The sequence below is a fragment of the Momordica charantia genome, assembly GCF_013281855.1.
Source record: "Momordica charantia cultivar OHB3-1 chromosome 8 unlocalized genomic scaffold, Mcharantia_2.0 BLBB01000008.1, whole genome shotgun sequence".
NCBI lineage: Eukaryota > Viridiplantae > Streptophyta > Magnoliopsida > Cucurbitales > Cucurbitaceae > Momordica > Momordica charantia.
Genome location: NW_028275166.1, coordinates 3,843,853 through 3,859,404, shown reverse-complemented (window position 1 = coordinate 3,859,404; position 15,552 = coordinate 3,843,853). Strand labels below are relative to the sequence as shown.

Sequence of the window (15,552 nt, the reverse complement as noted above, 5' to 3'; positions counted from 1 at the left end):
TGTGTCGAATCTTCCCCTGAGAAAAACGTCCCTGTAAATTTCCTACGACTTTATGCACCAAAAAAGGAAAAAGCTCTCAGATTTCTCCATTTGCTCTTCAAATTCTATTATCGTACAGATATCGATTCGAAAGATCGACTGCAATTTTCTTAATTTTACATACAAAAAATCAAAACAAAGATGCTGTCGAAGTAAAGCTCGTTAACAATTTGAAAGAAAATGTATTGTTGGAAGAGACCGATTTGTCGATAGTCGGTTTCGCAAGGTCAAGTTAGCTTTGAATTGATGATGATCAGCTTTCATGGGGTCACGGAAGCCCTGAGCTACTGTATATCGGCCAGGGAGTATGATCGCCAGGTGGGGTATTTACAAAGAAGATGAACTGTAGAAGCTAAATTGCTGCGAGAAGATCGTCCGTTGGGGTGCAATGGAGGACGAATCGGTGGTGGCGATCTCGAATTCAGATCGTCGCTGCTGTGGCTTCCAGAGGTGTACATGGCGACAGCCAGCGCCAACGAGCTTCGACTTGAACTGATCGGCCGCTTCGATATGCCGCCGGCGATGAGGTTAGATGCAAGAAGATTTCTCCGTTTCCGGGAATAGGCATTCTCAGGCTTTGCTATGTCTTTAATGGTGGCGGCAGAGGAAGCTTCTGCCAGGCTCGTGAAGGATTTGGATTTTCCGTTGTAGAAATTTGAAATTCCTCTCCTGCAAATGATTCACGAGACAATACAAACTTGTTAAAACTCAACGGAATCTCATCATCAAAGCCGTCAAATCGAAATCGATAGGCGATCGATCAAGTTGCCCTAAATCTAGAATCCATGGAGAAGAAGAGAAAGAAGAAGAAAAAGAAATTGAAGATTACTTAGAGGAAAAACAAAATACAAAACACAAGCGCTAACCTCATAGGCAAAACTTCCTCCAACGATTCCATTCCTAGAGGACCTTTATAAGAGCTTTCCGCCTCATTATTTTCCCCGTCGTCGTCATTATCCGACGATTTTACAGACAAACCACTGTTTTCTCCGATCGACGACGATGAAGACGAACTACATCTATCCAACTCCTCCGCCGGCGCCACTGCATCACCGACGGCAGCCTCTCGTCGAACTACCGGAATAATTCCCGCCGTATTCAAGACGGAGCAGTACGACGGCAAGCCGCCTTGCGAGAAAACGGACGGCGGAATCCTGCTATTTCTATCCAAAGCAATTGACATGATGGCTGTTTCAGAGAGAATAATACCAAACCAAATGGATGAACGATGATCAAAACACGCCAAAATGGCTTCAACTGTAGACAATATATACCGAAAGAGCGAAGTTGAATATATGGATATGATAATTTAATCAATGGAGGACGAAGACCGCCATGGATTGCATCCGCAAATCAGATTCAGAAACTGGGATTTTTCACTGGAGAGGAGAGAGATTGTCCAACGATGAACAGACAGCAATTTATATATAGAAACGTGAATTTGAAATAATTAATGAACGGAAACAGTAATATCATCTTCGATCAGAGAGTTAAATAAAAGGATAAAGAACGCAGAAAGGGAAAGCCGAAGGCCTTATCCTCATCTGCCGGGCTTCCATGGATCACATTTATTTTTCTGATAATTTTTGATATATTTAGCGCTTATCTGCTGCCTGCGCTTCCACCACACAATCATGTACCCCTCTGACTTTTCTACCCTCATTCAATTTTCTCTTCTATCCTAACCTTTAAATGTGTTTGCAAATAAATAAATATAAATAAATGGCTACAAATCCAAAGCCATTTTAAAACCAACTCCAACCAACTCAACTCATCATCTTGATAGTAATTTTTCTCATAAAATAATTTCTAGGAATTATAATAATAAGAGAAAATAACTTATAAACAAATTATATTTTTACCTTTTATATAAATGGAAAGAAGATAAAATAAGTTTAACAACGAATTATACTCAGATGGTAAGAGGAAAAAAAAAACATTCTTACTAAATTCAATGTAAGACTAAAAAAAGACTAAAGTTGTAAAAATAATTCATATTAGATATTTATGGTAGATTACGATAAAAGTATATCAAAAGATTTAAACGAAGAAAGGATCACAAAATAGTACGTGTAATAAAAAATTGACGAAATAGTCAAATTATTGGTACTTTAATTCTTAAAACTTAAAGAAAAATCGATAAAAAAAAGTCAACGATTCGGAAAATCCCAACCATCCATCAGATTGGGAGAGACCACCAGAATACAGTAGACCTTTTACCCACCAGATTATTTACGGAGGCAACGTGCTTTTTTTAATGATATGTGCCACGTTGGCAGTTGGAAAAATTTAACGGTGCAGAGGCCGACACGTTGCAGCTTCTGGTCGGTCACTGTAGGAGAGAGAGAGATAGAGGGTTCTTGAATTTGGATTGGGTGGACTGACGTGGAAATGACGAACCGAAGCGAGTTTTGGTTGAGCCTTATCCAAAAATTGCCCTCACGAACGTGGGTCCCACGACAAACCTCCACTCTCCGCTTTTCTCGATAATCAATATAGTTCGATTCGAGTCCTCCCGGCGACAACTGGCAGCTGTCCGTTACAATCCGGCTCGGCTCCACTCGGCTTAGCTGTCAAAAAATCTTAAAAAAAAAAAAACTAAAATCGTGTATAATTCATTCACCTCATTTCTAATTATTTCAATTTCATAAAATTATTTTAGTAGAATAAATAGGAAGGAAAATTTAAACTCACAATTTCACTCGCTTCAATTTTTTTCATTTTTTTAAATATAATACGTAGGAGTATAAATTCGAACTCATGACTTTTTTATGTTAGAAATTAATGTTTTAATTAACTGAACTATGTTCACGTTGGCTTAATTCATTTTAGGCATAAAAATAGAATATAAGAAACAATATTGTAAGTTTTAAAAATATTATCTCAAAAAACCATTGGATGCAATTTAAGAAAAGAATATAACATCTGTCGGCACTTTGAAAAAATAATAATAATAATAAATATATATATATATATTATTATATATAAATATATATATGTATGTATATATTTATATACATATATTATATAAATATATATATGTATGTATATATTTATATACATATATTATATAAATATATATATAAACCAGTGGGCGTTTATCAGATTCCCGGGGCGTGGAGCGTGCCGCGTGCGCTTTTTGAACTGAAAAAGGAAGGTGGATTTTACAGTAATATCCCGAATCAAATCTTCTATACGGAAAGTGGGCCCAATAATAATTAATCGAATGGGCCCACAAGTTTACTGGGGCCCATGAGAACCTTTGAAGGAAGGTTATTGGGCCACGTGGCGAAGTGCTTCCATCTAATCGGGAATAATCTGGCAGGTGAACGGTCGCTTTCAACCCATATAGGAAGCTGTTGGAAAATTATCCCACAGCCTGCCTTTCTTTTTTCCTTTTATAGTTTTAATTCAACTAAAATTAAACATTTCGTCAGTTTAGAAATTAATCATTTTCCAACCAAAAAAAGATCTTCTAAGTCCCAACGAAATTTTTGAGAGAGTTGTCCTCCTTGTACTTTATTTTTAAATTACAATACAATATGATATATTTATAGCAATTCAATTTTACAAGGTTAAAAAACAAGCTATAATGCCTCTCGAATTAAGATTCTTTTAACATATTTAATAATACATGTGTTATCAAGTAAAAGTTTTATTTTTTTAACATTGAACTATCAGGTAATTTAAAATCTCACGTGGTTAGTTTCATTTTTTATTAGTTTTATAATTATAAGGGAATAATTATAAAATAGTTATTTTCTTTTCTTTTCTCCCTACATCCAAACAACACAAATTAGTTTTTGAATCTATTAAAATTTATTTGGATTCCAAATAAATTTGAAATTTGAAATTATTTTTTCATTTTTTAAAATGTTGAAAATTTAAATCCTCCTTCCTCTCCCTATTTCTAATCTCGAACAAAATATAAATCACTTTGAAAATTGACAACATGAGCTTATTTAACTGTCAATACATCAAGTTCATTTTGAGAGGTTTTATCCTAGATCTTCACATTTGTTGTATAAAAAAAATCACTAAATTTTATTTTGAAGGGAAAGAAAAGACCAATTCGTCAAGTTGATGTTTTGTAGAGGAATCGCATGAAGTAGAAAAAAAACAAATCCTATAAGGTAGGTGGCCATCATAGTATTTGAACTAACTCTGATCCTTTTGGACCAATGAATCATCCACGGTAGTTGTAACCAATTATTAATGGTAGATGTTTTTTTGGAGATGTCCGGTGGTTTTCTTAGGATTTTTTATCTTTTGTGTTTTTATAAATTTTTGTGTGCTTGTTATTTTATTTGTTTGCAGTTATAATGGTTAGAAAAAGGCAATTAACATTTTACCTTTCATTCTAAAAGATGGTTAAATAGTAATTTTTCTTCGTTCTCTTATACATATTTTTTAAAAACTTTTTAAAATCTTACACAGTACTATCTTATATTTTAAGATTTAATTAGGAAAACTTAAAAAAAACCTATTAGTGTCTAACTCTAATAGCAAGGTTCTTAAATAATAAAGGTTTAAATCCTATTTTGACTTTTATTCATTAGTTTATATACTTTGAAACGTTTATTTTGATTTTGTATTTTTTGTCATTTTATTTTATTTTATATATCATTTATTTTTAATTACAAATTCAATGCGACACTATATTCCATACATTTATTGAAATACAACCATAATTTTGTATAAAAAATGTATTTATATACATAATTTCTATTAAAAATTTTTAGATAGGAATTAAAAAGATTAGTAACCAAAATAAACAAAAAATACAAGGACACAATTATTGTATTCAAACAAAAAATATATAAAAGTGCGATAAGTAGGAGAGCGAAAATATAAAATAGAGTTAGCCCTTTTTTTAATTATTGATAAATATTACAATGAGTGACAAACAGAAAAATCTGTTACGGCTCTACTTCCCAGAAAGCATCAATCAATCGTCTTCTTTGGCTGCACAGAACGAAAAAATGCAAGACCACGAAGGAAGAAGATGAAGAAGAAGAAGAACATCGCAGAGAATTGTTAATTTCAAAAACGCCTAAAAAACCAGAGGATGCAGAGAATTAGATAATTAGGGCTCCGATTAGGTAAATTTGTGGGCGGCGAGCTTGGCGATGACTCCGACGGCGAGGGAGTTGGTGTAAGTGACGGGCTCCGTCATCGGCGAATCCCAACGCTTATCGACGAAGTTGTCGTTCTTATCGGGGCCGCCGAGAATGGCGCCGGTGAGCTCGTTGGGGTTGGGGGTGTTCTTGTTGAACCACTCCACGAAACTCATCGGGCAGCTCACTTCCGCGTTCGGCGCCAGAACCGGCACGGAGGCGCCGCGGTGGTGCGCCTGAACCGGCGGGTTGTTTCCGAACCCCACCATGTAAGATCTCCCCAGCGGGTTGATTCCCAGCACATAATCCATCTGCGCGCACCCGTTTCCGATTAGAAATCTCAAACACAATTAATCGCTAATTAAGGCGGTGGATTTTGTGGGTTTGATTACCTGTTTCTTAGCGAAAGACATGAGCTGGGTGGAATCGAACTGCTGGTCGGCGCACTTGACGGTCTGTTTAAAGGTTGCAAGAATGTCGCTGTAAGCACTGAACAAGAAAGCCGTTCCTGTAACGTATTGGGTGTTGGCGCCATCTCTCATGTGAATCATTCCTCCTGGGGATACGTAGATTTGGTGGTAAGGGCTGTTTGGAAGATTGGAGCATATGTAACTATCCGCCTGATCCTTCAACGTCTGTAATCCCTTCTCTCCCTCGAAATAGAACTGCAATTCCACAATTCCTTTTCAGAATTTGAAACGGTGTTGTTGTAATTTGATGAAATTTACCTTGGAAAGAAGAATTTGGGCGCCTGCATATTTGAGGTCCCAGCTGAATTCCGCTACACTCCCAGTAATGGCTTCTTCTTTCACGTACTTCAGATACACTGGCCTCTTGGTTGCGATGTATAGCCATGTCGCTGCCCACAACAACTCGTCCTGTGTGTCGGGTTTGTAAATTGAATCCAAACAAAATCTCATGTTCGAGCATGATTCATATTATATGGATGAGTATAATTATCTTCGTTCTACCAGGGCTATTATGAAATCAAAATAAAGCCGTGCAAAACAGACGTATAACTAGAGAGTTACATACATTGTAGCCTGAAAAAGAGCAATAGAAGGGGCACTCTCCATCATAAGTTCCTTTGTGCGCTTTAGCGAACTGAAAAAGCTGCAACAGAGAAGGGGGGAACAAGATTACCAATTAGTTAAAATTACCTGATCCCAGAGGGCAGAACTTGCAAATTTTGTGTGAAGTAATGAAATTAGTACCAATTTTGCTTTGTTTAGGAGTCTACGAGCATAGGTTTTATTGACGCTTCTGAAGACAATGGAAGAAGACGCCATGGCCGCGGAGGTTTCAGCTGCAATTTCGGTTCCGGGCGTGTTGTTATCAATCTGCAGCACAGTTCTTGGCGTCTTCATATTCTCAGGCCTAACCCAACACTCATGATCCTTCACCGGGTCTCCCACCTTCACCATCAAATAAATAATTTAATTTCATCAATGTTTTGTTCATTTCAAACCAATGTCAGGGCAAAAACAGGGGATGTCCCTGTTACCTGAACATAGAGACGATTGCGGCGAGAGCAGGCCTTGAGGAAATAATCGGTGCCCCATTTGATTGCGGCTCGAACATTTTCCATTTCGCCGGCGGCTTCGATCTCCGCTTGGTAAGTCATGGCCGCCCATGACAGAGTTGTAACCGTGAAAGCCATCGGAAGTCCGTACTTCACATTGTCGCCGGCGTCGTAATACCCTCCCTCAAGGTCAACCTGCAAATTCAAAGCGTGTTAAAATCAGAAATTTGAGTTGACAGAGAGAGCGGAGAAAATGGAAGAATGAGCAGACATTGGCGAGTTTGCCGTCGTCGACGGCGGAGTCGCCTCTCCAAGCGGGGCGGTGATTGGGAGGGAGCTTGCCGGACCTCTGAGCTTCGAGGAAAATGAGGGCCTTGCTGAGGGCATCTTTGTAATTCAATTCAGTGGCATCAACCAGAAAAGTTTGGAACAGAGCTAGAAAACCCACAGCAATGGCGGTGGTAGAAAGCTTCATCTTCAAGGCTCCCATGGCGAAGATCGAGATCGAGATCAAGAGGGATGGTGGATTGGTGGTGAAGGAATGAGGGGAATGGGGGGAATAAAAGGGGGAAGGGAAATTGAATTGGAGTTATTGGGGTGTTGGGTATATGCGGTTCGGAGAAGGGTGATTCAAAATTGGAAGGTTTGCGGTTGAAGATTAATGGAGAGTTGAGGTCTGAGAATGGCGGAGAAGTTAAAGTTGGTTGGAAAGGGGACAACATGGGACGTTCCAGATTCTAAGGTTATTTTCGGAGAAGACGATGTGGGGATTGGAGAAAACTCTGGCCGCCCCACTGTTTTAGGTTGGTCATTTCTTTTCTTTTTGGCTGTGTTTAAATCTTTTGGTTGCTAATTAAAAATATGGTGAAATTCATTCTCCTCTGGAGTCTATTTAAGTACAGGCTAAAAAATGAATTTGGTTGTGAAAATTTCAATTTACACATAATAAAGTTGGTCTATTATTTAGATTGTTATCAATGTGGTAATTTTTATCTTGGACTTTAATGAGTATTGCAATTTTATGTTTTGTTAGGGTTATGCTTTTGTTTAAAAAAATGATTCTTCAATGAAATATAGACTTGGTACAAAATTAATAGGATTTTAGTAAAAATATATTAATGGAGTTGAATTTGTATTGAAATTGGTGAGTCTTTTTTTTTAATTTATTTAATAGTTGTATGAGTATAGGACTTTATTTTGTGTGCTGATTTGTTGGAGACTTTATTTTGATTGTAGTTAGTGAGACTTTTACTTTCTACTTTTTTATTTCTATGTTAAAATTAAATTAGTGGGATTTATTTAGTACAAAATTTTTATTAGATTAGTATTTGAACCTCCCAAGAAATATATCTTAATTGCTAGATTATACTCCTGTTGGTAATTAAATTAAGTTGGTACAGCAACCTACTACAAAATAGTACATTTATTCGGGAAATAATTTAACCAAAAGTTTATTTATTTGAGAGTGAAAAATGTTCATTCCACATCAATAAATTTGATGAAATCAAAGTTACTAATTCCTTTTCTAACGTAGAATGAAGTCAAATAATCCAACTTCAACATCTCTCAACTAGTTATGTCCTAAAATTTAAATGTTAAAATTATAACTCTATGCCTTATATATAGCTTGAATTTATTAAAATCATTAACAATGTAACACATATGTAATATTTGTTTTTCACTATTTATTTTAACTTAAACTTTAAGATCTATATATATATATATATATAATCAAACCAATTGCGAATATAAAACACCAAAAAATACCAAATGATCCATAACCGTTACACAATATGGGGCTGGGAATTGGGTATGGGTATGGGAAAGGGAAATTGAGAAGTGTCATTGAGTCATCATAAGCTTAGAAAAATCAGATAGGAAAAAGTTAAACATAGGACCCATTTAAGAAACTCTTCACGAGACGATTGAATTCTGCAGGAGATTCAATCTGAGGCACATGTGAGGTTTCCTTCATCACCTCGAGCCTCGTCTTCTCGCCAAGAATCCTGCAAAAAAAACACGTTGGTAAGTCTAGCCCTACTGAAATTTCAATATCGATCGAGTCAATAAGAGATCTTATCAACTTTTCCATGTATATGTTCTATTTTTATTTTCTCAAAACTTTTTAAAATGAGTAGGAGTTTTTACTCCGATTATATATAGGAGAATGAAATAATTGTTCTATCGCTTACTCTTTCAGTTCTTTTGCCATTTGCAAGGGAAATAATTGATCGTGATCTCCCCATATTATCAAAACCTCCTGCACATCAATTCGTTCGCTTATCAAGTTAGGTAAAAACATCAATCTCTTTTAAAATAACCTTTTTTTTTTGTTAAATATGGTTATCTTTCAACGAATGTCAACGATGTAAAATTATCAGTCACGTTACCTTTTAATTTGATATTAAAGAAGAGAAATGTGACGCACCTCGGAAAGAGGAGAGAGATTGAGGGTGTCTTCCCTTCCAATTGTGAGTGACTTGAGGAGTTCAATCTTTTCCTCCCTGTTTTCCATGTACAATTTCTGAATTTATACACACAAGTCATTATTTCCATACACTATTTAATTTCTGAATAAAAAATGGACCTATAGTATAGGGACAAGAAGCATAATTTAGCTAAAGAAAAAAAAAGATTATCATATATATGTTGCAAACTATATTAATTAATTCCAAAATAATTTAACCACCATGCAGACGCAACTTGCAATGTTATTAATTTTTTTAAAATAAGGTCAAACCAAACGTCACCCAATTACCCCAAAAATTAAAATAATATAGAAAAAAAATGTGGAAGGTTTTCATTTCACCATCAAAGGAAAAGAAGCACACACATATCAGATCCATGCAAAGAGTCGTCGGGGACCATAGGGGCAATTATTTTTTAATTAAAAACTTAAACCTATGTATTAAAAAAATATAATTTGTAGAGATTTATTCAATTGGTGAATGGTTATAGAATTTGATTTTGTATACATTTATTGATTTATTGGGATTCATTTTTCAGTGGATATTTAGGGGTTTTGACGTTTCTTTCTTCTTTTTTAAATTAGTGAAATTTTTTATAATATATATGGTAAAAAATGACAATTGTTTTTTTAATTAAATATAAATAAATAAAAGCCGACTGATTTTAATTAAATGTGACGTAAACTTCGACATTAAATAATCCTACCAAAATTCACAAATTCCAACCAAAAAAAAGACTAGCTCTAATTTTAAAGAGCATACATGTCTTATAATTCAAATTATTTAAATGAATTTTTTATTAGAAGATAAATTTTGTCAATATTTTTGGTAAAATTGATTTTTATTCCTTTTTTTCCCCAAAATTTGAAATGTAAAAATATTTTTGTCCTTACATGGATAAAATCGTTCAAGAAGAAGTCGGGCAACCTTCTGCCTACTTCCTTGAATACGGCCAGCTTCATTAACGTCCGTAACTGTTCCGCCGTCACCGGCAGCAAAAAGTCGTCGATCTTCTCCACGTTTGCTCTTTTCAACATCGCCTCGTTATCTTTCCGTCTCATATTGACGCCGGAGCTCGCGATTATCACCTTCTCGATCCTCTCCGGCCAAAACCTAGCCATATGGTACGCCACAAATCCGCCGTAACTCGTCCCCATCACCGAGTATTTCTTCACGCCGATCTTTTCCAGAAGTTTTCCCACTGAAATCGCCTGAAAAACCTCCGTTCTCTCCGAGGATTTGGTCGTGGAGCCCCCGAAGAACACCAGGTCGGGGACGTAGACGTCGAAATCATCGGCGAGGAATTGGACTTGCTTACGCCATTGCCAGATCGCCATCGGACCGAAGCCGTGGAGAAGAACCAGGGACCGTTTACCGGTCGGTTTATTGGTGATGATCTTCGGGCCCCAAAAGGCTATGGTCGTTTCGTTGTCGATTTCGACGGCTTGACCCGAAAGGCCGGCGGCGGTGAAGCAGCGGCGGAGATAGCCGCCGTACAATGAAACGAGACTGAGAAACGACGGCCACATTGCGCCGATCTCCGATGGGGAGTGGATTATGGCGTGAGGTTTTAGGATCCAAGTTTTTCAAGTTTCAACTCTACTTGACCTTTTTATTTATTGTAAGCTATGAAAACACGGAAGAAACATGGGCCATACGCTTGGCCATGACCTTATATAATAATGAGTATATATATATATATATAATAATTAGGAGAATTTATTCGGTATGATTCAAAAGTATTTATTCAATTTTGGTTTGTTTACTCTTAATTAATTTTGGTTTATTTTAGTCTATCTTCTTTCAAAATATTGATTTTGATTTCTGTACTTTTTAGTTCCTTAATTTAATTTTTAATCTAAATTTTGCTTTAACAATTTTAACATGACATTGTATTTAATATATTTTTTGAAATGTAATCACAACTTTATAGTAAGAGATTCATGGTATGTATAGAATTTGTATAAAATTTTACAAATAAGGATCAAAATGTTCAATTTTTAAAATTACAAAGACCAAAATGAATATTTAAGAAATAAAAGACTAAAATGAACCAAAGTTAAAAATACATTGGCAAAAATAAACATTTCAAAATATTGGAACCAAATTGAACCTAGTATAGGCACTGAATAATATCTTAACGTCAAATATATAAGAAATGAATTTAAAATGTATATAAAATAAGTATTTTTCTTAAATTTATAAATAGTTTAATTTGATCCATTTACTTTTAAATATATCTTTAAATTTAATATAAAATACTATTTTAGTTTTTATTATTATTCATTGTTAAATCAAATTCTCTTGTGAGAACTCGAAAAAATGTATTACATACTGTATTACATTCGTTACGTTTCTTTTTTTCTTCTTTAGAACAACTTGTTAAGTTTAAAATAATTTGTCGATGCTAATTAACTACTACAAATTTTTTTTAGTAAAGAGTTAAAAAAATTAAAATATACTTATAAGTTAAAATTGCTATTTCCATGCAATATTTTGATAAATTCAAACGCTTTTAATGGTTATTATATTATGGAATTAGTTGAAGTAGTATGATGATGATAATAATTGATTCCATCTTTAAAGAGAACAAACTAAAAGGGAGTGGGCACAATAAATTGATCATGCCTAGAATGGGAGAAAGTCACTCCTAAGGGCGCGGCGGGTATTTAATTTCACCTACTGGTGACCTACCTTGAGAAATTATTCTTCGTACCATTAAATTTAGTATATGCCAACTACCAAGCTCCTTTTTTTAGTATGAATTCATTTATAAACCAACGTGCCCTAAATAAAATAATAATACTTGTCAAAACTGGGAGCAGTTCAGCAGTAATCGACATATATCTCAAATCAAAGAGATCGTGAGTTTGATTCTCCATCACTTAGTGCTTAATTGGTCAGTTATTTTTTAAAATATTGATAAGCAATCTACTAATAAAAATTTAATTTTTATTTATTTGGCATTAAAAAAGAAAACATTGTTGTTTTGTTTCTCGTTCTCTTAAAAATTAAACTATAAATAATAAGTTTTACAGAAAATTAGTTATAAAAAATAAAAATAAATCTCCTTAAAAATATTTGGTGAAACAGTTATAATTAACATCATCAGAATACAAGAACAGTTATTCTAAACGAAAGCATGAAAATGTTGATTAGCAAATATCTACCAATAAAATTGTGTTGAGGTGAGGTAGGGTGCGTCTTTAGTGAGGTCCGTAGGTGTTGCTCTTTGTCGGATCTGGTCAGCTTCTCCTTCACTCACTGTGAAGACAATATCGTAGCTCACAGACTAGCGCAAATGACAGTTGTCAAGATCACGTTTGGATTGAGGAGGTTCCATTTCAAATTATTCTGATGGTTCTATTTTCCTTTCTTAGTTGCATTCTGATGCACCGGTAATAAAAAAGATTGTGTTGATAAATATTGTTTCTGGTTCCCTTTTTATTTTTTGTTTGTTTACGGTTCTCTCAAAAATTAATTTTCAAAAATTAAAAGTTTTACAGAGAAAAAATATTATTTTTCAAACAATGCAACCAATAGCTATGAAAATTGACATAAACATACTAATATAAACTATATCTTTACATGTGCACGCTTATGTAATTTGCACCTTTTTTTTATAAATGATATAATATACGATGATATATTTGGTCGATAACCAATTGAGCATTATTATATATATTATTATTTTTTATTATATATATTGTTTATTAATTATCATGAGTGACTCATTGGTTTAAAAGATTAAGATTAATTAAGAGGGAGTGAGTTCAAATCCGTATGGCCACCTACCTCCACTAACTATTAATTATCCGTTAAGAGTTATTAATTAATGTGCATAATTTATAAATTTCAATAAGGGATGATTCTTTAATCATCCTGACAATATTAATTAATAATGTACAATTTTATACTGTACTGAAAGCAATCAATTTTCTCTTGTACTAAAAACCAATTTTCTATTTTTTATTTTATCTTATTATTTTTCTATTTTTTATTTTTTGAAAGAGATTAATTTTCCATGGCTGTTTTGTGGATGAAAAATGATTTCCAGATATTTTATTCCTACTTTTTGGAGAGAATTCAACCCCAAAGTTAGAATTTGAAGACGACTATTTCAAAAATTTATCGTGGCATGAAGGTAAAGAATAATGCAACAAGATTTTTCCTATCCCAAGAAGATAGAACGATGAATGATTTTATACATTAAAATCCAAAGTTGAAGATTGATGATGCCTTGTCTAAATTTTACACATTCAAAACGATTAGAAATGCCTCTTTCTGCAATCTTATCTGTCAGACTGAAATCGAAATTCAGCAGCAAAAGGGGATCGATCTAATGTATGGGTCTCTGCCCCCAATTTCTCATACCAATACCCAAATTCGGCAATGAATTTCCTCAATCCCACATGATTTTCTTCCCCAATCATTATATTTTACCGTCTTCCTGCACGAATTTCTTAGGTCAGACAAAATCAAAACAGATCTGGAAATTTTCAAATAGCAGAATTGAACCACAAGGACAATCGATTTTGCGAGATCGGGAAGAAACCTAAACGGTGGATTTTATAGACAATGAAAGAAACCACAACCATATCGTAATTGAAAGGAGCAGGAATAGCAATTGTTTCATCTGTTTGGTAAACCGAGGGGAAGAACTAAGCACAGGCACAAGGATTTTCAACGCTAACAGTAACGTCCTCGCCGTCACTCCTGAACGCTAAATAACCAATCGCGAGCCCTAAGACAACAGCAACGAAAACTCCGCCGTTGAAGGACATGATCGCCAGCATCAACAGGTAACCGATCGCGGAATTGACTCCGAAAAACAGCGCTTCGGCAAATCTGGCGGCCGGCCACTTTCCGGCCACTTTGGATTGGATGAGAGGGACCTCGATTGCCGACGGCGACGGATTTCTACACGAAAGAAGCTTCAAACGGATGCGGTAATTCTCCGAGTACTGGTAGAAAACAGAGACGATGAGACAGGCGAACAGGGAGAGGAAGTAGCTCAGCCATGAATTGGTGCGCCATGAATTGATCAGGAGAGTCACCTCCTTGCTCCAGTAGAAGGTCATGTGCATCATCTTCGCTCGATCTCTGAAACAAGATCTACAGAAATTGAATCGGAAATTTAGAGAGAGTAGAGAAGGCGATCGAATTTCTACAACGGGTTCGGATAAGGGAGCGGACGGAACAAGGAGGTTTATTTTGCTTGGTTTGTACTGTGACTTGCAGTTGCAGTACTCGTGTACGATACAGCGACATCTTACGGAAATGCCGCTGGAGACTTTCGTTAATTACGTTACTGCCATTCCGTTTTATTGGTTCGTTGCTTGTTTTACCCGTCCAGATTCTTCTCATAAAAAGGGTAGTTTGGGGAATAGAACACGGTCGACGGTCCGTCAAACTTGTCCAAGGGAAATAATCATTTTTAAGCAAAATTATAAAGGTTTAAAATTTATTTTAGTTTGTATTAAACAAATTATATTTTAGTTGTTGGAAGTTTCACTTTTTTTGTTCTTAAAATTTAAAAAATATATTTATAAAAAGTCTTTAACTTCTAGAAAAGGTAACCATTTTCATCTTTAAACTTTAAAATATTTAAGATTTGTTGATCACAGTGCTCAATTTCAATCTTTTTTATTTTAGTACTTGGTTCATATATATTAATATGTTAATACGCATTAATATGTTAATACGCGTACTCCAAATTGTGTTAGTAATTGTTTAAATCAAAATAAAAGTCAGGACCAAAATAGTAAGTTGATAGACTAAAATAAATAGTTTGAAATTTTAGAGACAAAAATATGATAAGCTTTTAAAATCCAAAAATCAAAACAGATGGATTAATTACAAATTTGTGTCTAATATTTTTAAGTCGTGTTGATTATAATTTTATAGTTTTTAGTTATACGTTTTTAAAAATCATGCTTATTTATTCACACGTTTGTTGGCATATTTTTTCATGTTCCTATAAATATATTTGAATTTTTCACTAAATTTAAGGAAACAAAAAAAGTTTTTTTTTTTTTTAAGACTACCAGTTTTCAATTTATTTTTACTTGGATTTTAAAAATTAGGTAGAAAAGTTATCTATAAACTTAATTTAAAAAAAAAAAACAGACCTCTGGAAACAAAATAGATATATAATTGGAGGCAAGTAATTTTTAATCTGAGCATTAAAATTTTAAAATTCTCCATTTATAACAGGTGTTTTTTTTATTTTATTTTTTTTTTAGAAATGCCATTTATAACAGGAGTTAGCCAGCATAAGAAAGTGACGTTGAAATTTATACTAATTTCTATGTCGTCTTGAAATAATAATTGAACAATTAGGGATTTATTGAATTAAATTTGTTTAATTTCATTATTTAATATGAGTACAGGTGTCATTGCAAGG

At 34.4% G+C, this 15,552-nt stretch overlaps 4 protein-coding genes across 4 annotated transcripts; all 4 read right to left on the bottom strand.

Moving 5' to 3' along the window:
• Positions 1-64: 64 nt before the first annotated feature.
• On the bottom strand, positions 65-1,577 carry LOC111004861 (protein OXIDATIVE STRESS 3 LIKE 2). Its single transcript, XM_022276090.2, has 2 exons — positions 906-1,577; positions 65-708 (listed from the first exon to the last, which is right to left on the bottom strand). The coding sequence occupies exons 1-2, from the start codon at positions 1,220-1,222 to the stop codon at positions 324-326; spliced, it is 702 nt and encodes a 233-aa protein (XP_022131782.1). The 5' UTR covers positions 1,223-1,577; the 3' UTR covers positions 65-323.
• A 3,560-nt stretch (positions 1,578-5,137) lies between these two features.
• On the bottom strand, positions 5,138-7,174 carry GH9A4 (glycosyl hydrolase 9A4). Its single transcript, XM_022276087.2, has 7 exons — positions 6,950-7,174; positions 6,661-6,873; positions 6,371-6,571; positions 6,192-6,269; positions 5,885-6,034; positions 5,549-5,821; positions 5,138-5,467 (listed from the first exon to the last, which is right to left on the bottom strand). The coding sequence occupies exons 1-7, from the start codon at positions 7,166-7,168 to the stop codon at positions 5,138-5,140; spliced, it is 1,464 nt and encodes a 487-aa protein (XP_022131779.1). The 5' UTR covers positions 7,169-7,174.
• Positions 7,175-8,406: 1,232 nt separating this feature from the next.
• LOC111004859 (uncharacterized) lies at positions 8,407-10,807 on the bottom strand. Its single transcript, XM_022276089.2, has 4 exons — positions 10,040-10,807; positions 9,107-9,202; positions 8,871-8,938; positions 8,407-8,684 (listed from the first exon to the last, which is right to left on the bottom strand). The coding sequence occupies exons 1-4, from the start codon at positions 10,673-10,675 to the stop codon at positions 8,564-8,566; spliced, it is 921 nt and encodes a 306-aa protein (XP_022131781.1). The 5' UTR covers positions 10,676-10,807; the 3' UTR covers positions 8,407-8,563.
• Positions 10,808-13,696: 2,889 nt separating this feature from the next.
• COPT5 (copper transporter 5) lies at positions 13,697-14,374 on the bottom strand. Its single transcript, XM_022275603.2, has one exon. The coding sequence runs from the start codon at positions 14,234-14,236 to the stop codon at positions 13,808-13,810; it is 429 nt and encodes a 142-aa protein (XP_022131295.1). The 5' UTR covers positions 14,237-14,374; the 3' UTR covers positions 13,697-13,807.
• Between the last annotated feature and the right edge of the window lie 1,178 nt (positions 14,375-15,552).

What these genes read in the sequence shown, in the direction of transcription:
- LOC111004861 (XM_022276090.2), bottom strand. Translation starts at nt 1,222, where the DNA reads ATGTCAATTGCTTTGGATAGAAATAGCAGGATTCCGCCGTCCGTTTTC. An exon ending in GAGGAAGTTTTGCCTATGAG is followed by an intron (nt 709 to 905) that starts GTTAGCGCTTGT and finishes AATCATTTGCAG; the next exon opens with GAGAGGAATTTCAAATTTCT.
- GH9A4 (XM_022276087.2), bottom strand. Translation starts at nt 7,168, where the DNA reads ATGGGAGCCTTGAAGATGAAGCTTTCTACCACCGCCATTGCTGTGGGT. An exon ending in ACGACGGCAAACTCGCCAAT is followed by an intron (nt 6,874 to 6,949) that starts GTCTGCTCATTC and finishes TTGAATTTGCAG; the next exon opens with GTTGACCTTGAGGGAGGGTA. An exon ending in TCCTAAACAAAGCAAAATTG is followed by an intron (nt 6,270 to 6,370) that starts GTACTAATTTCA and finishes TCTCTGTTGCAG; the next exon opens with CTTTTTCAGTTCGCTAAAGC.
- LOC111004859 (XM_022276089.2), bottom strand. Translation starts at nt 10,675, where the DNA reads ATGTGGCCGTCGTTTCTCAGTCTCGTTTCATTGTACGGCGGCTATCTC. An exon ending in TCTTGAACGATTTTATCCAT is followed by an intron (nt 9,203 to 10,039) that starts GTAAGGACAAAA and finishes GTATAAATTCAG; the next exon opens with AAATTGTACATGGAAAACAG. An exon ending in ATCTCTCTCCTCTTTCCGAG is followed by an intron (nt 8,939 to 9,106) that starts GTGCGTCACATT and finishes ATTGATGTGCAG; the next exon opens with GAGGTTTTGATAATATGGGG.
- COPT5 (XM_022275603.2), bottom strand. Translation starts at nt 14,236, where the DNA reads ATGATGCACATGACCTTCTACTGGAGCAAGGAGGTGACTCTCCTGATC.